General features: G+C 40.5%; 1 protein-coding gene across 3 annotated transcripts in view; it reads right to left on the reverse strand.

Moving 5' to 3' along the window:
- Positions 1-3,383: 3,383 nt before the first annotated feature.
- The window catches only part of PWWP3A (PWWP domain containing 3A, DNA repair factor), a 705,148-nt gene continuing 681,157 nt past the window's right edge, over positions 3,384-27,374 (reverse strand). For all 3 annotated transcript variants that reach the window (XM_044054007.1, XM_044054008.1, XM_044054006.1), the window contains 2 exons: positions 21,620-21,708; positions 3,384-4,623 (listed from right to left, as the gene is read on the reverse strand). In XM_044054007.1, coding sequence (XP_043909942.1) covers positions 4,542-4,623; positions 21,620-21,708 — 171 coding nt within the window. In that variant the 3' untranslated portion in view covers positions 3,384-4,541. The remainder of the gene's footprint in view (positions 4,624-21,619; positions 21,709-27,374) is intronic.

Genomic DNA, 27,374 nt, shown 5'->3' on the forward strand with positions numbered 1-27,374 from the left:
TAAATATTCAAGGAAAGAAACACACACCGTAAAGAGCTACGACAAACTTCAACAGTGGCATGTGTGAACAGTACATATTGTGCAAACATAACTGCAGATCTACATTCAGAACGCAATCCCCTTTACCCAATATGTAAGACAACATGGGAAAGAGGAATTAATTTTTGTGATCAAACACTACTGACCTGTGCAACAATCTGTTTCTGATGATGCAGAAAAAAAAAAAAAAAAAAGTGTACGTGGTCACCACGTTCGGTAGAAGTGAAACTTCTGTAAGGAAATTAAGTGGAAGGAATTTGTACCATCTGCTTTCCTTCCAGCTTCATTACAGAAGTTTCACTTCTACCGCATGTGGTGAACATGCACATTCTTTTTATTTATTTATTTATTTTAAGGTGACATCCTCAATCTCTATAGGGCAAGCAGGGAAAAATCAAAAAATAATTGAAGGCATTTATGTTGCTAAAAACAAGAATGCACCAAGGACAGTGGTGTGGATGAGTTATTAAAGCCCTTACCAAAAAAAAAAATTGATTTATATCCTTCACATCCTGGTGACTGTCCTTTTTGACTACTGTCCATTTTTACATTTACATTACAGTTGAGAGATAGCCCGCATCTTGTAAGCTGAAGCAGTACCTCGCTCACAGGACTCACAGGCTGAATGTGGTGCAGTCCGTGGGTATACTTTATCCAGTAACAGGGCTTCAAGCCTAACACCGATCCCTGTAATAACTGGAGGAGGGACCCTAAAAGCAAAAACTTTCCCTGAAGAAGAGGGAAGATAGGGCAAAGACACTGTAAGCACTAGAGATCAGCAGTCCTCTAGCTATAATGGAGATCCTGTATTCAAGCTGAGCAAGTATGGCTCCTTTGCCTATTGCAGTTCTACTAGTCTGTACAGAAAGGGAGATATTTTTCAGATCTTCGAGGTACTGCTGTTGCAAGTTATTCTGAAACTGTGTGCGATATAGAAAACCCAAAGTAGAGTATGGAAGTCAAACTCTGCCCTTAGTGGGTGGAGTTTTACTTCCATACTTCTGTTTCACTCTGAAGTCTTACACCCTCCCATAAAAAGGTGCACTTCAAAAATGTTACAATACAAAATGAATGCCAGCAAAAGGCATTGCAAAACAAAGTTCCGTTATTTTAACTGTGATGATGCGATTGTAGCTAGATTTGCCTAGACTTTAGAAAAGTAGTCAAGCATCAAGACACTTGTTACCTTCACAAAACCGCTACAAGAAACTTTAAATACTCCCAACAGTCTACTGGTCAAGCAAGTAAGGCAAAATTTATCATACTAAATAGCTCCACAGTAAGCAATGCTGCAAATTGGTTGCACTTCATTTCAGACATAATATATTCAAATGTTCTAACAAGCTGTTGTAGTCTAAATTTCTTTAGAAATCTATTTTTAATTAAAAAACAAACTTTCAAAAATTAAAATGAATATACACATGTTTAGGGGTTACAATGTTTCAAATTTGTACTGAAAAGAATTCTAAAAAACTCAGTAGCACCAGAAGACAAAGCAACTACACACTTCTTACAACACCATGTGTCTTACTGCAAATACCTGGGAAAGTTTCACCATAGTTATATGGTGAAAATTAATGGGCATGAAAACCCAACACACACATCAATTTTCAGGAAAAAAAAAGGCAAAAGCAAGCTCTTTAAGAAGTTAAAAGTTCAGGTCTATATTATATCATCGAACAGTCCATTCAATTAATCCATTTAACTGGAAATGCCATTCATCGGACCCCCACACCGCTGCTAATTATATATACCAGCTCTGAGATTGCACTACAGTGGGGGAAAGGTAAATGTCCCAATCCCTACTGTAATGCGATCTTAGTAAGAAAACAGTTTGATGAACAGCATTGCTTGACAAAATGCAGTTTGAAATGCCGTTCGATAATCTATTCTTTCAATGATATAACAGGGACTCTTAAAAGTTCATATGGATAATTCATTGCAATCCGTAATAAACTTGGACAATGGCAATCTCCAATAGCTGCTAAAAGTTAAAAACTGTAGAAATTCTTCTGAATTACATCAATACATTCCATTAAGTGGTTCCCAGAAAACTATTTAGTTCTCTACATAAACCCAAGTTTTTTCTTTAAGTGAAAACTGCTACTTGTATATTTGGGACAGCTTTCCACACACCATACATTACCTGACCAATACAGATTTTTTGTAACCAAGAAGCCTGCTGTTAACTGTACCACTGAAAACCACAACTTAGGAATAATCACAAGTGCTAGTGCAGAAATCTTACAACAGCACTGCATGACACAGAGGACAGAAGTGTGCTGCAGAGTGACACGCTAAACAAACAGCCGACTACACCAAAACAGATTCAATACATGAAGAAGGCAGTATGACAGGGTGGTGAGATAAATACTCACAGCAAGCTTCCATATCAGCAGTGTTAAGTTCCTAATCAACAGGGACTATAGACTTTCTGAACTAAGATTTAAGGCAATTTGAGTAACACAAAAGGATATACTGTACGGTTAGAAAGCATTTCCTAGCAGAAATCCACAGCTCCCAGTTTTCTTCACAATGCAGGCAGTATCAGCCATGGAACGTATAATAGCTGGTTGAATGCTGCAAGGGGACAGACTGCTTACACAAGAAAGCCCATCTTTCTCTGCTAGCTTCAGTCCACCTTAGTGACATTTTACTTCTTCAGCTAATTGAATCCTATAAAATAAGACAGGTGTGACATCAAGGGAACAGATTCACAACAAAGTAAAACTGTACTATTATCACTTTTGAGTCACTAATCACTCCAAGCAGCATGCTGTTCAGAGGTAGACAAAACAGGGGAACATTTGAATTCAAGCCAAGCAGGAACCTAGGCTCAAAAGCTATATCCTGAAGCTAAAATAGAGCAAACTCTGACTACTGCAGCACCATGCCATTCACCTGCATATAAACAACAGCCTACCCAGGGAAGAAAGTGCATTAACAGATACAATGGTGAAAGGGGAGACGGCAGTGATGTATGGTGCAGAAGGGTTCATAGTATTTCAAACCAGCATACTAACCCTACAATGGAACACTGACAAAATATGGACAATGAAATCAGGTGAAGTAGCTATCAAGTGGACTGTTTTAACTTTTCAAAACCTAAGTTGTTTCAAATAATGAATAACATCTACATAAAATATATGGTTTGTTACCAAATCAGATTTTTTTCTAACTATGCACAAAGTACCTGAAGTTCTTCCCGGGTACACAACAAATTATCTGTACAACCTTTCATCTGTGAAGCACATAAAACACTACCACAGATATGAAAGCAACTTACCCCTTCACATGACAAGTTTGGGAGTGCAGTGGACCCAAGAAAATAAACAACACATACATTTCTATATCCTTTGGGATTAGTTTATGAAATAGCTCCACATGTGCAGAGATAAGCAGCTGTGGCTGACACTGACATACTATTACATCAAAGCATTTAATACATTCCTTGGCAAGGGAAGACTGCAATGAAAAAAAAAAAAAACAGGTACCACTCCTTGCTAAAATTTCACTGTGGAAATGATATTATCAGACTCGTGGTTTCGGGCAAACAAATGTGCAGAGTTACATAACTAGAATTGATATTACCAACCACAACTTCCAACATACAAATGTAAAGTTACACAAATTCAAATGTCTTTGCAATGTAAAATCAAGAAGCAAAAGCCACCAAGGTACCAAGACCCTTTCCAATTAATCTGAGGATAGATAAGATGACAGACTTATGGAGTTGGTGAGATTCCAAAGGCAGGTGCTACCAATGCAGCAGCAGGGTAACAGAAAAACAAAAGAATTAAAAACACTAGAAATCAACATTCTGGTCCAACAAACAAAAAACTGCAAATGCACACCATGAGATGGGATATAGTACAGTCTATTGACAACTCATATTTTGGAAACCTAAAAGTAAAATTCACTAAATAAAAACAAAATATACCCATACAAAGGACCAGCCAAGTCTGAGGTCATACCATCTTGGAACTGGTTCTGTATTTATTCAAACGTCTGTCAATCTCCTGACTCATGATACAAAGCCTAGATAACCATGAGAAATAGTAGATGCTATGTACATTCTTCTGTTTCCGTGTGTGTGTGTCGGGGGGGGGGGGGGGTAGGATAAAATCACAAAGAGATTTCCCAAAAGAGTGGAGAGAGAGAAAAAAAAGCCTATTTCTGTTAAGTTCATGTCCCTCAGTCTCCAGTTTGGTTTACATTCAAGATTTTATGTAGCCCTTGTTTTTTTATTCATTACATTCAGTACAAGAACTACAAAGTGCTTCTCTTCACAATGCAAAAACTGCTAATTCACTGGATGCTACCAGTAGCGGACGACAGCTTCAGTGCTTTAAAACAAGTTTAAAAGAATTTAATGGCATAATCATCTGCTAGTCATGGCACCGAGACTGCTGGTTACCACAAGGGCAGAACCTGCTGCTGCTGCTCTCGCATACAGATTTTCCGGCTGTCCGCAAACAGATGCACGTAACCTGCGATGCTGTCTAGGAAGACGGCTTGACACGGCTCTGTTGTGCTCGTGCTTTGCATTCTTCAGCGAGCTGATGTTCAAACTCCTCCTTTTCTCTGAAATTATAAAATTTTCAAACGTCAATTATTTTTACTACAAACAGCTTCAGTTTAAATGAGACAACAGTATGTGTTCAAGTAATGATGAAGTAAAGCGTCTTTTGACATTAATACTTATGAAGACAATGCATCACATTTTATCTAAACTACTGCCTCTTTGCTGGGGAGCCTTATAAACTAGTCCAACTGGAGCACAAGCCATAGTGTGATCTTTCTTCAATAAGATGATGCCATAAGATCTCCTACAGTCTTGCACAGTTGGCCAGAGCACTACCATTACCCTCTAATTACCCTTTTCTGAACCCATCCTCTCCCCCGACATCCCAGGCACTGCTTAACCCCCCCTCCATTGACTTGTATACTACCACTGCCTCAGTGTAACATGGTTCCAACTATCATGAACGATTAGTTCTTAAAGTCTAAAATAAAGCTGGAACCAAGGTAAACACCACTAATAAATGAAACAAACCATAGTAAACAACTCCAAATCTGAGAACACAACACACAAAAGCCCCAGCAGAAAAAGCAGTATTTCTTAAATTTTTATTCCACTGAATTGACCGCTTTCATCTTGCTGGAAGTCTTCATCAGAATAAACACGCTCAGTTTTCCATTACATTTATACTAGTCATTACACAAATAAACAATTACTGGCAGAAAATTGTAAATCATTTCCTGCCTATAGAACATTAAAACTAGCCTCGTTAAAGTTAATACAAAATTTCAGCAAAACAGTGACAATGAAAGCAGATATTTTTAAAAAACATGCCAACAGTATTTTCACACTATACTTGTTCCTAAAACCATTTTTCATTTAAAACAAAATTTATACATACAAAGTATATACACACATTTTCCATCACAATTTAGTAGCCCTCATTTGTAAAACAGGACCCACTGAAGTTGTCGTTGAGCTCTGGGGGTGTAGCTGCGTTTAACCTCAGTTGCCTTAACAATTCAAGGTACTCCACTAAGGTTTCCCATTGTCCACCCCTCGGGTATGGTTCAACTTGCTGTAACACCCAAAATGAAAATCTCCCATTTGGACAGTCTTTCAAATACTTATAAAGTACATTAGTTTCCATACATTTGGAAATTTCATAACGGCGTTCACAGACTCTAGTTTTTAATTGTCTCTCCATTTTCCCCACATAGTAGGCTGAACAAACTCGAAAGAAAGCTAAGTAAACTACCCCTTCGGATGTACAATTAAAATAGTTCTTAGCTGTTAAAGGGTTCTGTATAGTACTTAACTGAATTTCTTGTCTATGGGCCATGTGTCTACATTGACTCCACATCCGCACTTAGAGGTCCCCACTTTCCTAAGTGGGTTCTTAGCATTCTGTTTCTTAGAAGTCCCTTCAAATAATTTTTTTTATATTGGGCCCTGTTTTATACCCAATAAAAGGGGGTCTGGAAAAAAAACATAAGGTCTGTTGGGCATTGTAGAAAAAATGTGCCAACATTTCTGTACAGTTCTTTGAATTTCTTTGGTGTTAGAGCAGTACTTAAAAATCAGGGACCTTGCAAAATCATCCTTTGGGCCACTTTGGGCAGTACTCCTGCCATCAGGTAGCTGAAGTTCCTGTATTGTGGAGTTGTCATGGCCCTGGACATTAAATATGTCGGTTAAATCAGGGGAACCAGGCAATGGGATATATTTTATACCCCACCATTTTTCAGTTTCTTCCTTCACATTCATAAACCAATTCTAGATAGCCCTGTTCAATGAACATCAGGCCCACAGAACTTGGTTCCTGTTCTACATCTTCTACACTGGATGCCATACAGGCAATACTCAACATTTGCCCTTTGATAACACTTGTCTTCTGGTGGAAGGGTTGGTTACTTGTGCAATGTAGGTAAGAGTTAGGGAAATTAATCTTCCTATAAATCTTCAACTGAATTTATGGTTAACCAAATCTTTCTTTAATTTTGCATCCAAGTAACTTATTTCCTCTGTTCCAAAATAAGTGAATCTCAAAACTTCTGTAGTTTGGTTTATGTAGGTAACAAAATCATCTAGTTCATCCCTAGTACCTCTTCAAAGAATAAAATGTTATCCAAAAAGCTAAGTACACTAGCGTTTTGGAATAATGTGTTGACCTAAACACAATTCTAGTCCGAGATCAGCAATGCCAAATTTGCAAACAGGGGGGCACATAACACCCCCAAGGGGATGCCACTGATCTGCAGTATCCACCTTTGTAGAAAACAAAATTATGGTCTAACACCAGTTCTAACATTTCCATAACTAACTGCAGCTGTGTGTTAGATAAATATTTGCTTGTAATGACTTATAACACCCATTCTAAGCCAACTGAGTGGGGAATCACTGAAAATAAATCTTGAATGTCAGTTGTAAGAAACATCACATCGAGGTTATAATATTTATCAGAAATGTTAACCAAAAAATCCCAGGAATCTACCAAGAGATGGTTATTTAAAGGCAGTATAAATTTTAGTTTTCTATCTACATATACCACTAAAGGATATGCTTTTGAGCCTGACGCTGCCACTTTTAAAGGGGTGGATCATTAAGATTTTTAAGAACCTTGGGTATCCAGAAAATTGATGGTATAAAAGGCCTAGGGTTGCTCAAAAATTCATATAAATTCTTGTCAATGACCTTCTGTAAAAAAAAATATCATCCAATGCCAAATCAATTTTCCTATAGGCCACATTTATTTCATTTCTGGATACCTGCATGCACCTGGAATTACTGTTAAGCAACTCTAACATTTTGTCCAAATATATCCAGAAATCCATTATGACCACCCCTCGCCCCCGTCAGACTTCATGATTTTCACTTCTTTATTAGCTTAGTTCTTCAAGGACTGTCCTCTCGTCTTGCTGGAGATTAAATGGAATTTTGTTTTTACTTAAATATGCCCTGATGTCATGCTCAACTAGGGTCTCAAAATTCGCCAGAATTGGGTATACGGGAGGGTCGTCCATACTCTCCTAGAATGAGCTGGGTTACTTTCCCCTTTGATTTTCAAACATAATAGAAAGATTTATTTTTCTTAAAAATGATCTAAGATCTATTAAAACCTCACTTAAATCAATCTTATGGGTAGGAACAAAGTTAGATCTGCCTTGGAAAGTAATGAAAAGTGGGCAGGGGCCAACTCCAAACTACTGTAATTATAAATGTTGAATTTATCAAAAGTCCAAGTGATTTCATCACAGGTAATTGGTTCAGAGTTAACATCACTTAAAATACCTAGTTCCTTCCTCTTCCCCTTCAACCCCTTCGTTTTTGTTGCCCCTGCAGTAATACCTCTCCACTGGCCCACTCACTTCCCTGTATCTTACTCAATCTGATCTCCTTAAGGGGGGAAATTCTAAAGGACCCTGCAAATTAAACTGAATATCATCATTGGTGTTAACTTCATAGTACTGCCCCCCACTCCCATTATTATCAGTTTCTGCACCATTATACCAGTCATTGAAAACATACGCAAGAGAAATGTACTTAAAAAAAACTTTGGTAAGCTTTCCCTTCAAAGTTATGCATTTTATAAGCATTTGAAAGACTCCAAATGAGAGATTTTCATTTTGGGTGTTAGAGCAGGATGAACCAAACCTAAGGGGTGTACAATGGGAAACTTTACTGGAGTACTCTGAATTGTCATGGCAACTGGGGTTAAATACAGGGACACCCCCAGGACTAAATAGGAAAGTTTCACTGGGTTCTGTATTACAAATGAAGGCTGCTAAATTGTGATGGAAAATTTACATATCAAGTCTGTATATATAAATTTTGATTTAAATGAAAAATGGTTATAGGAACAAGTGTAAAGTGAGAAAATACTGTCTGTTTTTTTAAAAACATATGCTTTTTAAAAATGTGCTTTTATTAAAACTATTTTGCTGTGAATTCCGTATTAACTAAGACCAATTTAAATTTTGTATAGGCAAAAAGATGTAAAATTTTCGAGCAATACTTGTTTTTTTGTACAATGACTATTATAAATCTAGTGGCAAACTGTGTGTCTTTTATTCTTATGAAGTCTTCCAGTAAGATGAACGTGCTCAATTCTGTGGAATAAAAACTTAAGAAATACTGTTGTTTCTGCTGGTGCTTTTTTGTTGCGTGTTCTCACATCTGGAACAGTTTATGAAGGTTTCTTTTGTTTATTAGTTCTTAAAGTCTGGTATGACCTGTCTTTTTATATCTCAGCCTTTCCACTCCCTTAATGATGATTACGGTAAGTGCTGCAGTTTCTGTAAACCTAAATGTGGGCTCTGAACAGAGTTCTGTACTCCCTCCTGTACTGTCTTATCAGCTCCATAGGACTCTAGCATCTCTTTGAATTGAGATTACCAGATATCCTGCTTGTCTTATCCTGTAACTAGTACCACCACACACTTTTCCAGCTCTGTCTTTCCCAAGAACAATCCTCGAAGTATGTATGGTGATGGTGTTCAAAAAATGCCATGGACAAAAGAAACTATCAGGATTCTGATTAAAAGGAAATTCAACCCAGCCAGGAGTTATGAAACAGGCTGACTAGGAAGGTTAAAAGAACCATGTCTGTTGGCAGCTTCTATGGTAAATCGGCCCTGCATACTTCTTTGCCTGAAATAAGCAAGCAGAAACTTAATAACCATTTGATTTTCTGACCCTTCAAAGTGCAGATTATCCTGCCACATTCTGTCTCTACCTAAGAGAGTGGTATACTTTTTCTTGTAATAGCTTTCACTTTTGACTTACTTGAAACAAAAGGATTAATGTTACAGTAAAAATACTTTAGAGTCCTAATAGGACACTTTTTAAAGAAAGACATCTGACTACATTTCTAACACACTTTCAACCCCAAAAGTTATTTGTACAAAGGCTATCAAAACAGTAGCAGCATTTTTCAATAATAAAGTGGCTATTTAACAGTTTTCTTCAGAATTTCCTAACATATTACATGTTGATATCTTGAATCTACGTCAAGCAGTACACATCTGTAGGGATATTATATCTGCTATTAAAGCAAAGAATGTGGACATCAATGCCTCTTGGTGAGGGCAAAACACGGAACAGCAAGTACAAAAATATGCTACTTTAAATTTACAGTGCAAACTCTGTATACCGCTCAACTGTACAGATTTTCAAAGAATGTCCAGATTTTTGCCTTATATTTTTGGTCTATTTTTCATAAAATTGTGGTTTTCTGGCAAACTAGTGGCGAATCTTTAAAGACTGAAGTTAGAAAATGACAGAAATTGGAGTTTCAGACTTCATACCCTTCAGAAAATTCATGTTAATGCAAAGCCTGTTGCTCTATCAACTAAGTTTGTAAGAGCAATATTTAAAAATTGTCCCTACTTTTGGGCATTTGCTCCATTTTTATTTATGGCTTTGTCCAGATTTCTTGCTCTAAGAGGTTAAGAGCTACGACTGATGCTACATTTGTGGCTTGCAAAAGCATGAACATTTTTGATGCGAAATGTTTGAGGGACATGCTGAAAAAGTAAAACCGCTACAGTGAACAGCAAACTGCTTAACTTAGACGCCAGGTTCCGTGGCAGACATATTTAGCAGAATATTTGAAATTTAGGCATCTAGTCTAGGATGATGGTAGCAGCATTTCTAGCTTAAATGTGCTTATTTCCTCCCCACACATATGCATAAGAAGCTAACAGTAAACTGCAGCAGGACTGTAATTGGGTTATCTGGTGACTGCATTTTCCTTTTCTGGCTCCCCCTCAACTCAAACTGAAAACAAAAAAAGGTTTTCAGCTCTGAAACTGTAGCAAAAAAACTTCCTACAAATGTCACAGTTAAAAGTACCACACACACACAAAACTCTAGTGCTTTAGCCATGACCGCAGACAGGATACCGTATTTGTGGTCGCTGCTGAAGTGCTCAAACTTCAGCAGATATAGACAGCTCACTACCATGTTTGATCACTCTACCTAAAATATTATACCCAAGGGCAGCTACCCTCTTCGTCCAACCCTAGCTATGTTTCTGAACTGGGTTAATACCACACAGCACAAAGATGGCTGCCAGGGCAAAAAGTACAGCTAAGCTGTTAGTATGGCAAGACACCTGAAAAACCCCAACTTTAACCGACAGCATCTGTTCAATCATGCGGAAACAAAATGGAAGGGCTGACTTTGGTAAAAATAAGTACAAATGTAGACATAGTACAGGGTAAATACATACATGGTAGCATATGCAGATAGGAATACAATCATTTATAAATATGTCTGGCTGACCTTTCTAAAGAGATGCATATAAAAAAATAAAAAGACTTGTCATAGCAAACCATCAGGAAATAAATATAATGAATGTGTATTATTTATGATACTGTGTTCAAATGTCTGCTTAGATCATGCATCATTCTATCAAAGCCTTAACATCCAAAGACAATATGAGAAATTAAATAAAAGTTATAACTTGTCATAATGATAGCTCTGGATGAGCAGATCCATCCTCGTCAAAAACAATACTAATGATGTCAGGAGCATACCTCTCAACCTCTCAGTGCGAGGTGTCTGTACAAAGCCAAAAATAATTGGTGGGGGCCAAGGCCCAAAGACTGGGACAGATTTTAAATATTGCTCATATAAACTTAGTTGCTAGAATAGCAGGTTTTGCATCATTATGTTATTATGTATTTTCATAAGGATATGAAGTCTGAAACTCAAATGTCATTATTTAATAATATTTAGTCACTTCGATCCTCAACAATTTTGCAGAAAATCACAAATTTTCTGAGGAACTAACCAGAAATATGAGAAAAAAAATCAAGACATTCTGTAGAAATCTATACAGTTGAGAGGTATGGTCAAGACTTAGGCAGTTTGGTATATGAAACTTTCCCAGGCTATTAGCCCCGCCTCCCTTTTACACACATCTCAAACTTCCACTGCAGATCTCATGTATGTCATGCAAATCAGAATAAAATGAATTAAGTCTATATTAATTCAGAAAAAAGGACAAAGGAATGCTGACAAGGATGAACTTGGCCATCAAGATCTACCAAACATACGTACATAACTTTTGTACTGGATATGAGGAGGTCCAACCTTATCGACCATAATATGAGTTTGGGTTCCCTCTCCTGCTAAGTGGTCTCCCCATTACGGGAAATTACTTTAGATTACCATGGCCCCAAAGGCATTGCTGACCTAGAGATCCCATCCAGCTTATAGTCTTGCAGAAGTAATTTACATTAAAGACCAAGTGGATGCTGCATAGCTATCATCTAAGGCTGCATTGTGAAAGAATGTCTGAGACGCGGCCATTGTTCTAACAGTCAGTCCCAGAGGTTGACAAGGCAGAGAATTGTTATGTTTATCACAACAAAACCTAATGCAGTCAAGAAATTAGGGTGACTCTAGAAATCTTAAAGTGAACCTTTTGCTTAATTAAAACAGAAAGACAACAGGGAGTACTTCACAATAGATTTGTTCTAGCCACACAAAATCTGAGCCATTTATGGGCATCCATACAGTGCAATAAAATATTTACCTCTACTTGAGTAGCCGGGAAAGAATATATGGAGATGAAATGATTAACTGAGGCTTGTTCTCTGTGACTACTTTAGGCTTAGAAGGATTTGTATGCAAGAAAGCTATATCCTTATGAAAAATCAGGTAAAGATGATGCAACTCCTCAACGTTTAGCTGAAGCAATGGCCACAAGAGTAATCCAAAACAAGTATTTCAGCTCTACAGCTGAAGCTACTTCCATAGGAGGAGGAGGAGTATGCTTTTCCAGTGTAAATATAAATCACACAGAAACTTTTATAAAGGATTTGCACACTTTTAAAGATGTTAAGGACAAGACTGAGTCTTGATAGAAACTGGAGAGAGCAGACAAATGTTCGTCAAGAGAAGAATAAGACAGGTTCTTACCACATATTTGACAGAGAGCCTAATACTGAAAGCACTGAATTACTACACAGAGCTATACTTTAAAAGCAGCCGAAAATCAAAATGCATGCATTGTTCAAATTTTTTCAGTACTAACCTTCTGGGCAGAAGTGAATTTGTACTGCCTCATAGGGTTAAATGGGGTCTCCGGCCATTAGAGGAGCCAAAGAAACCATGTAGTTAATCACAGGAAATGTAGATGTAGAAAAGGCTTCCTGGCAGGATAGGATAACAAGGTTCTTAAGGGCTGAAGATGAAGAGGTCTTATTAAAAGGTGGAGGCCTGCATAAGCAGAACCAAACTGGAAACTTCTGTATGTGCACTGCCTGGTTTTCTGGATGAATTACAGAATAACGGGAATCAAAAGTGTTAAAAGTGTCTTGTGAGGGTCATTCCTGAACAAGAACACTCCTGGGACATTCCACAGGAAAAAGGATCAGGCAAAAAACACTGCAGCACTTGGTGCTGGTTGGCAAGACAAGAAGGTCACAGAAAGGCTTCCCCAATGAAAGGGAAACTTTTGCATCACTAATGGCCTGAAGGACCACTAAGGATGCATCAAGAGAAAAACACATACCCATTTAAAAAAAAAGGCTTCTACAAGAATGTGGCTTGTAATGAGAAAACTATTTACCGAAAGCCCATCCACACATCTTTAGTGCTTCTTGACAGAGGAAGCAATAGTCACATTCCCTTTGCTTGCTGAGATAACAAACCACTGCCATATTGTAAGTGTGGATGGCTACTGTACCTTGGAGCCCTGAAATGCTACAGGGACTGGTTTCTTACCCAGTCTGCTCTAATGTTATAGTCCAAGGAGGAAAAAGGTCTTCAATGAAACCACATACACAGGAACAAAATGTAATTTTCATTCTAGAAATCTGACAGTGTAGACAGACCATTAAAAGTTCAAGCCCAAAGTGTGACATCAAGTTCCAAGAGTCTCATCTTAGACAGTCTGCCCTTGACAATGTTACAACCATAACCTAAGCTGAGACATCCATAGTGACAGACACTAAAGGGGGTAAGGCTTGAAAAGAATTGTTCAGCAACAGATTTGGAGTTTTCAGCCACCACCTGAGATGCATTTTGCATACCCTTGAATTTCACTTGAACAGACACTGGATTTGTAAAGTTGGATCAATGAACTCTAAGTGACCAGGAACAGCCCTCAAACATCATCTTGTAAAGACAGCTATGCAGACTGACACTACCAGCAACTCCAAGGCCCTCATACAAATATGAGCTGTGGCATATTATAACAGAATGATTTTAAAGACCAAGTCTTGCCGTGGAAGGATCCTGCCCATGGGCAGACTATCCTATAACAGTCAAAGAATGAGAAGGCTTAGAGGGTTTGCTGTGCTCAATGTAATCTCCAAAGGAATGAAACAGGTTAAACAGATCCCTGAGAAGATCTCAACCTGTTCAATAAGGGAACAGATAGAAACCAGTTGTTATACTGCAGAAACCCCTTCACCTCTTGCAATTTTTGGTTTGCTGCAACTCTGGATACACATTTGCTGAACACCATTGCAGTTTAGGTGAAACTGAATGGCAGAGTCCTAAACTGGTAAGGAGGGGCTCCAGCTGGAAGTGTAGATACTTCCTGGACTTGCTGGCCATCTTTACATGGAGAAAGGCATCTTGCAGGTCTGAACACCATCTCCAGTTTCTTTCCAACAGACAAGCTTGACCTGTAACATGACCATCCATAAGATTTATTCTAGGAAAAAAATCATTTAAGATAATCAAATCCAAAATGGGCCCAAAGTACTTTATTTTCTTTGGTACCAAAAAGAACTCAGAACAATGACCTAATCATTACTGGCCAGATGGGACCACCTGGAAGGCTTTTTTTTTTTTTTTTTTTTTTTTTTTAAGCGTTTTAAGAACTCTTTACTTGCTGCTCTCTTTTGATGGGGAAATGTCAGACAAAGGGAGGGAATGGGGCTGGGAAGGGAGCATTTTACCTTTAGATAATATTATCCTTATCTACTATGTGATAACCAGCCAAACCTGCAAATGCAGGGACAGAGGATCCGTGATTCCATCCAAAGCTAGCTAGCTGAGTGAGGTCACAGGGTTTTGCTGCAGCTCCCCAGGTGATGCCTGTTTTTCCTGCTTCTGAGCAGGCAACCATTATTAAAGTAACCCTAGTCTCTCTGGTTCCTTCCAGTCCTCTGATTCTACTACTCTTAGCCAGACCTAAGCCACAGCTAATGTGGACTCTTCTGTGTCACCGAAAAGGGATACTAGGGAATCAAACTTCAAACAGATGAAAGGATCTTAACTTTTTCCATGCTCTCCAAGTGTGTTTTAACATTTGGTTCAAACAGTGCAGAGCCAACGAGGGGAATGTATATAGGTCCTCCTTGGTATCCCTGGAAAAAAAAATCTGTTAATCAGAGACAGCTGTAATGGCATAAGGTTAGGGCAGAATCTGGTGCATGGTCTGATCCCTCAATTTCACAATGAAGTGCCAGATGGATAATGTAGTTGCCAACTATGATTTCAATATCTGTTTATGCTGTCTGGCAAATGATACAGCAACTGATGCATGTTGTTTGCTACCTCCCAGCTGGAAACCAACCTAATCAGACAAATAGTTCACTGCTCTCAATGAGAAAGTGAGGACTTGGAAAACACTGGGGTTCTGCAAAGTCAGATCCTTAAGGGCAGCATAACCATAATGGAATTAGGTTTTGGGGTTTCTACCAGTCCTTGTGAGACTGAGAATCTTGCCTGGATTCCTTGGGACAGGTGCCAGAGCATGAGTGCTATATCTTTGCCATTGTTGCCGGTTTCACTATTTCACCTATTGGTGAACTCACACAAGTAGGTTGCTTAGAGAGGATGAGGAATGGCTCAAGTAGAAAGGGGATTACGACTGTAGGTCATTCCCACCCTCTCTGCATCATCATTTCTAAAACTTCTCTAAATTTATCAGAAAAATGGAAGGGAGTATCTGCACCCTCTTTCCATCATCAATATCTTAGGTGGGAAACTACAGAAGAATCAACACGATTCCTCTTACACATCTTACCATGCCTAAGAGAGCATCTGTCTAAGGAGGATGAGGAAACAGACAGATCCAGACACTATGGAAAGGAACCTGAATGATACTTCTAGGCCCCCTTTTTCTACCGTCTGACAATATGGATGGCTACAAGCTCAGGGAGACAGACATCTACAAACTTGGTGACGGCAGATACTGTAAGGGGCACAGATTCCAACAGTTTTATTTTTATTTTATTTTTTAAATTATTTAACATTTTGTTAACCAGGAAAGTCAGACTTGGAACATAGCCAATTTTCAGCAGAGGCCCGGGCAGAAATGCTCCAGATGCATGTCTTTGAATGTGGGAGGAAACTGGAGCACCCAGAGGAAACCCACACAAACGCAGGGAGGACATGCAGACTCCACACAGAAGGCACCCCAGCTGAGAATCAAACCAGAGAACCTATTGCTGTGAGACGTAAACGTTAACGCTGTTCCACTGCGCCGAACAGTGACAAAAGCAAAGCCCTCTGCACTCTTGGCACTAAGAAATGGGCCAGTGCAGTACTAAATGTTGAAACAGCTGGGCCCATTTGCCAGAGATCTAACTTTGGCCAGCACCAACAGGCTAAGCAAAGAGCTCAACTTCCAGTTGACGACCTCCAAAACTTGGACTGGTAAACCCACTGATCCCAGGCCCAAAATCAAGGGGGTCTTGACCCCACATTCAGGAACACTGACCCTATCAAATTCAGAGTAGACCTCGAAAAGATTGACACTGAGCACATCTCTCAAGACTACCTCTGACATCAGGGCAGTGACCCCCCCCATGCTGATAATGGCATCAAACCTATTGAAATTAGCAATGCCCACATCAGAATTGATCATGCAGAAAGCAGTAGAGCCAAAGTTAAGACCACAATCAATGCCAACAAATCTCTCAATGCACAACACTAGCACCTCATGGATCACTGTCAGCCTATATGTGATCAGTATTGGGATTATATGGGCCAGTAAGGAAAACTGGAATAATGTTGTAGAGCAAAGGATTGAGGAGAGGCCTCTAGCCACCCAATAACCACATAGAGTCAGTAAACATGTTTTGCTGAGCTCTAATGAAGATCTTCACAAACTTTTGTCATAGATAATTTCTGGAGAACGGATGGAGATGGGCCTGGTGGTGTTGTTCTAAAGTCCATAAATAGGATAAAACCTCAATCAGCCAGAGAAGCCTACAGATCAAAACAAATCTTAACCAAGAGACTTTTCCCATACAAAATTGATGGGCACTGTAGGAATCACACCAACAGACTTGATTTCTCCTCAAGGAGCAGTATCACCAATTTTAGTTTTTATTGGGGTGACGACTCAAAGCGGTCTAACATCATTTCTCAGTATTATGCTTCTGCTTTGGGTACCACTCAAGAGAATCTGCAGTTATGTCAAGAGAAGGCTCAGCCATCAAGGTCAGAGTCACTTTTGAAGAAGACCCTAAGGCTGGAGCTTTACCAGGTACTGAAAGGACTTGTTTCATTTAAAATACTTCCCTAATACTACTAAAGATGAAAGCTTTATAAATGTCATGTACAGAACCATGCTCTTTTCTCAGGCAATACAAACGGTCTGCTAGTCCTGGACAGGAACATTATGACCACTCTGACATTTTTTAAATAAATGTTCTGATATCTATTTTCAATAACCAGCAGTACCAAAGACTAACATCAGCAAAGAAAGTTCAGAGAACACCTACTAAAATGATTAAATATGCAACAACATAACATCCTACATTAAAAAGCCCCCCTGCACCCTAGTGGTAGAAGTGTGCATCCTAGGACCCATCTGAGTTGGGATTGCTGGAATAAGGCTGTAGTGGACTTTACCACTAGTTACTTTGTTTTCATTCAACGGCACTTGTATTTAAGCCTCACATTTGCACATAGCTGCTCATCGCACAATGGGGTTTAGCACAGCTGTGTATATCTATGCATAGAAGCAAACTAGAAAGACAATTTTCCCTAAATATCTGCTAGGGAACTCTCCTAAGCTCCCGCTTTCACAGTGTGCAACTCAGCTGTGCATTGTGAAGCATTGATGCAGTTTTCTACCCCTAGCCTTCCTTAGAATAGCCACTTTTTGTTAGTCTTGCAGCAAAACATGATCCATCTAGCCCATTCCCCACTAGTTACTATAGTATTATACCTGCCATAATGGATGGACAGTGTCCCACCATTTCTCCAGCCAGCCTGGTTGACATGGGTATCCTCAGGCAATGTAGCAATTGCCTAATGTATACCGACAACCAGTTACTCCCAAAACAAACGAATAGAACGTGTGAGAGATCTATATTATGAATTTGGAATTAATTCTCTCACAAAACAACAAACCAGATATCAAACAGGTTGTTAGCACACACATTTCACCTCTTGCACATAAGCTCACAACACACAAACCCACATATGAGGAGGTACTCGCTAGAAGCTTACTTAAAGATCAGAGACCTCCCATGCGCAAACCTACTGCACATGGTGCAGACCCAAGAGAATCCACTACACATAATACACAACACAGTGTCTCAGCCAATAAGCCCTTAAGGCACACCACCTAAAAACCAAATGTCATTGTCACAAGCGACTACACAATTAGACACAGATGTCCTCCTCACCAGGCTGGACAAGATAGTGGTCACAGTCAGCTGCCTGTCAGGTGCAAGAATCCATAAGATCACACATGCACTCAAATCTCTCAACAAGTATGGTTATGACACTGTCACAGTCCACGTTGGAGTAAATGACTTCAAATGTACCTCACTGAACTATATGAAGAGAGACATGACTGAGCTCTCAGACTGTGTCCCAGGCAGGTATGTCCCTAGCCCGAAGCAGCATTCTACCTTCACCCAGGTTGATGCCTCAATATAAACAAAAAAATGACTGACTTCAACTGGCTTAGCTTCTGGTGTCAATCCAGGGGGATCCAGTATCTGTCAGCCTGGGAAGATATGGTTGACAGACCACGCTGCTTTACCAGAGATGGTCTTCACCTGCCACCTCTTGGCTTTTAGTTACTGGCAAAGGTATTTGCCCCCCCCCCCCCCCCCAACAGTGCCTTTTTTAACAAAATTCCCCAATGTAAAAAAATCCACTAGAGACAAACTCAAGGTTATACTGCTTAATGCTAGGAGTATAAATCAAAAACTGCACTCACTGGATGCACTCCTTACCTGGGAAGATGGCGATGTCTGTGCAGTCACAGAGACATGGGTCAAGGCCGCAGAGAGCACCATGGCCAGGCAAGCTTACAATGCCTTCCACATTTTCAGACCTCAAAATGAGCATGACAGAAGCATATCCATCTTCATTAAAAACAGATGCATCTCATCTTGGTCAAACAGTACGACTCCATAGAGTTACTCCAAATTTAAACTGTAGGTAAACCCCTTTTCATATCAATGTTAGCTATAGGTCCCCCACCATGAACCATGAGACCCACTTTGCCTACTTGGACCTACTTGAGTCACTCACTATACAGCCAAACACCTCGGTCATGGGCGATTTTAAGTATCCTACCATCGATTGGGAGTCATATATGAGCACAAACACACTAGCCGTAAGGCTCCTGGACTTTGTTAATACAAATGCTCTGAAAGAGATAGTCTGCACCCCCCACAAAGGGCTCAGACATCCTAGACTTAGTACTCACAGACATAAGTAGTCTCTACACTACCTCCTGTGTGTTGCCCTCCCTGGCAAGGTCTGATCGTAAATCAGTATTGTTTGAAGTAACGATCATACCTGATGCACTTCCCCAGAGCAAAAAGGAAGAAAAATTTCTCCAAAGTAAATTACAGCCTCCTAAGCGATGACATAGTTTCAACCCCACCCTCGCTACCACTGTCAACAATGACTCTATACAGAGGTGTACACAAATGCCTTGTATAAACACCTATACAAATGTACAGACTTATCTATACTTGAATGGATCAAATCAAGGCCTATACCTAATATCTCCAAGGAGTAGGTCATAACCGCACTGTCTATGCCCAAAAATACAGCCTCTATGGAACTGGATAACATCCCAGGCTGCTTACTAAATTGTCTAAAATAGGACTTAGTGGAACAACTTGGCACTCTCTTCAACCATAGTCTAAGTACTGGCTTTGTCCCAGCAAAGCGGAAAACAGAAACAGCAATTCCCTTGCACAAAGGAGTTCCATCAACTAAGCCTGGGATCTATAGATCCATAAGCCTAACCAGACACATCTACAAGGCCATGGAGACAATAATCACGGACTTTATCAACAAAGACAGAGGTGACCTTCAAACTCTTGACCTAACCCAATTTGGCTTCATTAAGTGTAGACCACTCTTATTAAACCCGTTGGACTTCTTAGAGAATGTCATCAAAGCCCTGGATGAAGGAAAAACAGTACATACACAGCCTGTCTTGCCTTCGTCAAGGCTTTTGACACAATCCATCACTCAGGCATCATTGAGAAACTCACCCAGCTGGGAATTAACCCACATGTCACTAGATGGATAGCCAACTGCCTCACCAAGAGATGGCATACAGTCAAAGTCAGGGATTCCACCTCTACCAGCAGACCAGTTACCAGTGGTGTACCACAAGGATCTGTACTGGGCCCCCTACTGTTTGGAATCTATTTCTCAGAAGTCAAGGTGAAAACAGAGAGCCTGTAGCTTACCACGTTCGGCAATGATTGCAAACTGGGTGCAATCACTGAATCCCCCAATGACATTGACATACTACAAAAAGCGCTTAACACAGACAAATGATTGGTGTCAAAGCCACAGACTTAAACTAAACGCAAAAAAAATAGTTATTCCTTTTGGCAAAGGGGAAGTCCCTGTAAATTACAAAATTAGCAGCACCCCACTTAGCTCAAATCCTTTGGTGACAGATTTGGGAAAACAGGTTGATAGCACACCACAGTGATAAGGAAGGCCTTCTATGCTGCAAATCTCATAAGTAAGGGCATCCCATCCAGAGTACTATGCTCCCTTCTGTATGCACCTCACCAGACACCTGCAGCATCTGGAGAGACCACAGAGGTTTCTCACCATGAAAATTTAGGGCCTTTAACACAAGACCTACATATACAGACTGAAGGCTCTGTCACTGTACTCTGTATCTTACAGGCTGCTGAGAAGTGACTTGTGCCTGGCCTACAGAGCAGTCTGACCCTGCCCTAATGGAAATGCTGCACATCCACAAGTCAAATGGGACAAGATTCACTCGCTCTAGGGATCTTAAACTAGCATGCAACATTAACAGGACACGCTGCATACCGGACAGACAGATAAGTCTCCCAGAGATTGCCACTCCTCTGGAACAAACTCCCAATTCACGTGAAACAGAGCTCCTCAAATGACCCTATTTAATTGTAACTTAGACAACTGGATGAGAGACAGTAAATTTCCCACGGGGGTGTCACCTACGTCCCTCTTGGATAAGGGCAGTAGGTGCTGATCACAGATTAGTGCTGCAAACAGAGACCGTACAACTTGGTGAATAAAGGAACAAAATTATAGCATGTCTAGGCTTATAATGGCCCTAAGGTCAATAACCTTGTAACCTCCCATGAACCTAAAAAGCTAATAAGGAAGGGAAGGTGAGACGATGAAAATGTCCTGAGGCCTAGGGAAGGGACTAGAAGGGGAAAACATGTCCAAAAAAAGCCAATTACCTGACCCAACGTGAAGACTAGATGATAAATGGAATGAAATGAAGCAGAATAAGTAATGAACTGACAACCTTGAAAAGATGATCAGAAAGCCAATCAAACTGTAAATTGCAGCTAGGGCTGCTGCTCTGATGTGATAACGGAGTTCTGAACAAGCAGTCTTGCAAAGCATTACAGATAAAAGGGAAGGGCTAGTAGCTCTGAAAAGTTTCTGATGCATAGCCACCTAATACCCAATGCCATTAGTTATACTTCACCCCCCCACAGCACATCACAAATTATGGCAACTTCTTTTATTGGGTTAAGCTTTATGGCAGTAAGTACTTGTTCACCAAGGAGCTATCACACCACGAGCTGCATTTCTTTTCCTTAGTGCAGAGTACAATACTAAATGCACTGTTGTAAGTACCTTCTTGTCAACACTGGTCCAGCCAAATACTTCTCTTCTGCCTTGGCATATGAGAGCTCTTCAACACATGAAATGGCAGAGATGATTGCCTGATGAGGAAACAAAGATAAATGTGTGACTTTTCAGTCCTTTAGTATTTCTTATTATTGACTACTTAGGGCATGCATTTTCTCACCTGCTCTTTATACTTTTCACTAGTATCTGGATTACTGGGGCCACTTAAGACCATGGTATGCTTCAAGTATTCAAATGTACGACCAAACAACCTGCTCAACAGACTGCAGACACAGAAGTCTTACTACTAGTAGTCTGATGTATTTCTTATGCCAAAAATGAGTTTTCCCAAACCAGTGAAAATAGCCCTCAGTTTTGTACTTGATAATGTGGGATGAAACACAGAAATGTCATACAAGACTACAAAAGCCTGTGTTAGGTCGCTAACATATGATGGGCTACTGAAGAACAGTTTTACTTTCACAGGGGATACAATGCATCAAGATGCAGATGTCAATACTCAATAAATGCTACTCTTCTACTGGACACCTCTCTTTACATATTCTAACCTTCTTTCCCAAGATGCAGTGGGTAGCCAAATATTTATGCACACCGTCTTTTCTCCTGGCCTCCTACATATCCCCCAGAGTTGTTCAAAAAGCCCAGGATGATGTCCTCCAAGCAAAGAGATAATGCTGTAATTTCCCATACTATATTATTTAATCAATTTCTGTTGTGCAAGAAAGCAGATTTGACTTGTAAAAGCAGATTACACAAGCAGATTCTTCAGTACCTCCTACATACACCACACAATCCTCAATATATTGTGGATAGGTCTAAGGAGCGGTCTCCCACAGTTAGATACCAATACAATAACACCAATGAGATGCCATATCCTTTAGTTACTGCAATGACTACAGTAAAAAGACACTTGCTCACAGGTCACTATCTACACAGCAATGAGAAATCCGTATCATTTTAGTGCCTACAGAACAGAATGCCACAATACATGGTTCATGGTACTTCATTATCATTTTAAGGCATGCTACAAGAAAGCATCTTCAATTTCTTATTACATCAAAAGGCCTCAATGAAATCAATTTCCCTGAACATTTATTCAATCAGTTATATAGCATTTTACTGCGGTAGTGGACTAATTACTTCAGCCATAGACTAGGATTTTAAAAATGTTAAGAAAAAAGTGATAATATACAATATGTTATGAGCATATCTAAACAATCCTACCTTGGTTTGAGATTTACTGTGGAGTTGACTGGTAAGAGAAGTTTTATTTCTATTTCTATTTTACTTGTCACTGTTTTTCACTGTTTGTAGGTAGGAAGAGGTAGCTTGTTAACAAGATTTACTTTGATTCATATTTTGTTTTACCCTTCATTTCACTGTTGGCTGTTAGAAAATAAGAAGTTATGTACTTACCATAACGTTCCATGCGAGTTGTTCATCTCGCCTTCATTCTTACAGATGGGTTTGGAGCCGATCCTCGGCTCCGAGATGGCTTACTACAAAGCTCGAGGTCTTCAGATAGCTTGAGGCCAAGTCCCTATCCCATGATGCACCTAGAGTTACACTTCAGATCTTGTTTGCTGCATATAATACCATGTGTCAAACTATCACTCTACAAGAGAAAGCTATAGAAGGGTTGAGCAACCAGGAAGAATCCAGCATCTCGGTTTTCGACAAACCCTGAAGGGGGGTAGGAGGGTGAGATGAACAACTCACATGGAACGTTATGGTAAGTACATAACTTCTTTATGTGAAGTTGTTCTATCTCGCCGTTCATTCAGATGGATAGCGTCCCAAGCACCATCTATCTCGGGTGGCTCACGGGAGTATGTTTTTCAGGACAGTAGACCCAAAGGAGGCCCTGTTAACTTTGTAATGAGTGATAAAGGTATGAGGTCTTGACCAAGTGGCTGCTGTACAAATGTTATCTATAGGAAGTCTAGCAGAAAAGGCAGATGATGTAGGCACTGCTCCCGTAGAATGAGCTTTATTGTTTTGTTGTAGCAGCTGAATAAGCAAATGCGATACAATCGGATAAGCACTAGAGTTGTTTTGGCCACTGGCATACCTATTTTGGAATCTGAAAAGGAAATGAAAAGTTGTTCAGATTTCCTAAACTATTTTGTTCTATCCAAGTAAAATATGAGCCGTCTATGAACATCAAGTTTGTGCAGCATATATTCTAAGTTGTTGGAGTGACTGGGGAAGAATACTGGCAAATCAATAATTTGATTAAGGTTAGCTTCAGTAGGGACTTTAGGCAAATGGATTAGTTCGTAGTGAGACTCTGTCAGCAAGGAAAATCAAATAAGGAGGTTTAATGGACAAGGCTTGAAGCTCTGACACTCTGCAGGCAGAAGTGATAGCTACTAAAAAGATAGTCTTCCATGACAAATATTTAAAATCACATGAGGAAGCTGGTTCGAAAGGAGGGAGAATAGTGCGAGAAAGCATAAAATTTAGATTCCATAGGGTATACGGAGATTTCACAGATGAAAGGTCCTTTTGAGAAAGGCTTTGGATAGCTTGTGTGACATTATGTTCAATCCTTCAAATCCAAGGTGAAAATTAGAGATAGCAGCAAGTTGAACACGAACTGTTGCTGCTGCATCTCCTTTGTTGAAAATCATGGTCAAGAACTCTAGTAGAGAGGCCATAGGGGCTATGTAGGGATCAATGTTGTTTTGGGAGGCCCATACAGATCATTGTTTTCCATTTGCTAAGGTATAGCTTCCTCGTAGATGATTTATGAAAGGATATTAGAATTTGCTGCACCTCATTAGAAAGGTTATGGAACCTGTCTATGATGGGAATTGGAGCAGCCAAGCTGTCAGCCTCAGGGAGTGCAGAGAGGGATGAAATTCCCCCGACGAGTGATTCAGAAGATCTAGAACTGGGTCCAGGATCCAGGGGTCCTCTAACTGATGAAGTCGAAGGAAAGAGAACCAAATCTGACGAGGCCAATGATGGGCTATTGGAATGATGGTGCTTCCCAGGGCTTTTGCTTTCTGTAGTACTTTGGGTATCAACGGAATTGGTGAGAATGCATAGAGGAGACCCAGAGGCCAATCGTATAAGAGTGCGTCCCTTGGGGCTTCTCCTGGAGGGGGAATCAGGGCAAAGTAGCTTCTGTATTTTGTGTTCATGTGGTTAGCAAAAAGGTCATAGCAGGGCTGGCCCCACCTGTGGACTATTCTGTCCGCTATTTCTTGGGACCACTCGTGAGGCAACAAAAATTGCTCTGCTCAGCTTGTCTGCTATCACGTTGGATTTCCCCGGGATGTGCGTTGCTAACAGAAAACGCTGGGTGGATGTGGCCCACTGCCATATTCTTAGGGCCTCATGACAAAGGGGGTAGGACCTGGTTCCTCCTTGTTTGTTCAAGTACCAGACCACTGACACTTTGCCTGTCTGAATCGCAACTGTACCCAGAGGAAGAGAGTCCTGGAAGTACTGCAATGCTAGAAGTACTGCTCATCTCTAGGACATTGATATGCAGATGTGTCTTTTGATCGGTCCATGTGCCTTGGGCTGTTCTTCCCTGAAAATGCCCCCCCCATCAAGGAAGCGTCCGTGGTCACTGCAGCCGCTGGTGGCAGTAGAACAAAAGGACAACCTATCGTGACATGAAGAGAGGTCAACCACCACTGAAGATCCTTTTTGCATGTGTTCGTGATCATTATAAGATGAGACACTGGGAGCTCTTGGTAAGACCATTGAGTGAACAACAGCCATTACAGAATCTGCATGTGAATGCGACCCAATGGTATGGCTAATATTGCAGCTGCCATCATGCCTAACAATTTTAATACTTCTGATGCTGGAGCCTTGATTTTGGATATGATATTGTGGACCTGCTGATGGAGTAGTAAGACTCTTTCTGCTGGAAGTCTCAGAGTGGTGGTGGTGGTGTACAATTCTGCTCCGATAAAAATGGCATGTTGCAATGACAAGGCAGATTTTCCTGAGTTTACATGCCCAGCTGACTGCAGAATGAAAGAGTGGTGTCCCTGGCTTGTACGAGTTGATGCCTGGTGGTGGCGGTGAGGAGCCAATAGTCTAGGTACGGAAACACCTGGAATCCTAAAAGTCTCAGGTGAGCCGTGACCACTGCCATTCATTTGGTGAGCACTCTGGGGGCTGTACTGAGACCAAAGGGCACGGCTCGAAATTGGTAATGATCGACTCCCAGCCGGAAGCGCAGATGATCCCTGGATGGTCTGGCAATTTTTATTTGGTAGTACATATCCTGAAGATGTATAGAGCACATCCAATTGTCTTTTCCTAAAACGGGAAGTATTGACTGACGTGTCAGCATATGGAACTTCTCTTTCTTGACCGATCTGTTTAGTCTGCTGAGGTCCAATATAGGTCTCTAGTCCCCTGAATTTTTTGGAACTAAAAAGAATCTTGAGTAAGTTCTGGATCCTATCTGGTCTGCTGGGACTGGCTGAATGACTCTTTTTGTTAGCAATGATCGGACCTCTACTGCTGCCTATTCCCTGTAACTGGGTGGAATATCCGGGATTTTTCCTTGTCAATGGAAGGAATGCGGTGAAAGGAATGAAATATCATCTGGAAATGATACTTTGTACCCAGTTGTCGATTGTTATTTTGAGCCAGGCATCTGGATACAAAGATAAGCGACCCCTGACTGCCTCCAGAGTAGGGCAGTCGGGCCTCCTTTCATGAGAGCTGGTAGGGCTTCCCAAAGAACTGATCTGTCGCCCTGGTTTTGCGGACCCCCTCTGCCGCGAGGGTGGCGTCTTCCATTATTGCCCCCTCCTCTGCCTCTGGAGGTGGGTTCACCACGTGTGTCCTGAAAGACTCCTTGGGCTTTGCAGAACCACATCTTTCCTCCTCTTTGACCCTTGGGGTAGGATCTGGTAGGGGTGGAAAAATGGACTCCGACGGCAGACAGTCTTTCCTTCCTGCTCACACCTGGTCAATGTTTCCTTAACTTTAGGCCCGAAAAGGGACGAGCCATCAAAAGGGGTATTTACAAAGGATGACTTAAAGGGCTCCGGGAAGGAACACAAACGCATCCAGGAGTGTCTCCTAAGAGCAAATCCTCTACCCGCTGTCCTGTTGTCTCTATCAGCTGCATATGAAATGAGGCACATGGACGAGTTTACTATGGAGTTGAGGGTAGCAAGCTGGGAGGCAACTTTATCTAAAGCTCCTGCAGCTACTATACCCTGAAGAGCATCTCCAAGCTCTTTTAGGAGATCTCTTTGCAGTCTAGTAAAATGGGTTAGATAGTTAAGCGAACGCAGTGCAAAAGTCGCTGAACTTTAATTGCGCTTCCCGGGTCTACTTCACGTTGTCGTAAGCTGACAATATCGAATACGATATTGTCGGCACGACAATGTCAAAAGTTTAGAACATCGTGCAGGTAAACAGAAATCTCCATAAGGGGGAGATTTCCATTTACCTCAATGCAGTGTGGTCCCGGAGTTGTTATATTTAAGTAGGGGGGGTGCTTGCCCCCCTGCCTACGCTAGTTTTTTTTTAATTGATTTACTTTTTTACGTTATTCGATATTTTACTACTTCGATCAATAAAGTTTGACCTTTATTGATTCGATGTAGTAAGATTTCGATAACGTGATAGACGCCGCTTCCCATATCTATCCATGATCCTAGAATCTCTGTTAGGAGGATGGATAGAGGAGGAAGTTTCTGATATTTCCTTTTTGGTGGCTGCTGCCACCGCCATGGCATCAACTGGCATACCT

The sequence above is a fragment of the Protopterus annectens genome, chromosome 13.part0, assembly GCF_019279795.1.
Source record: "Protopterus annectens isolate FY-2018-M chromosome 13.part0, PAN1.0, whole genome shotgun sequence".
Lineage (NCBI taxonomy): Eukaryota > Metazoa > Chordata > Ceratodontiformes > Protopteridae > Protopterus > Protopterus annectens.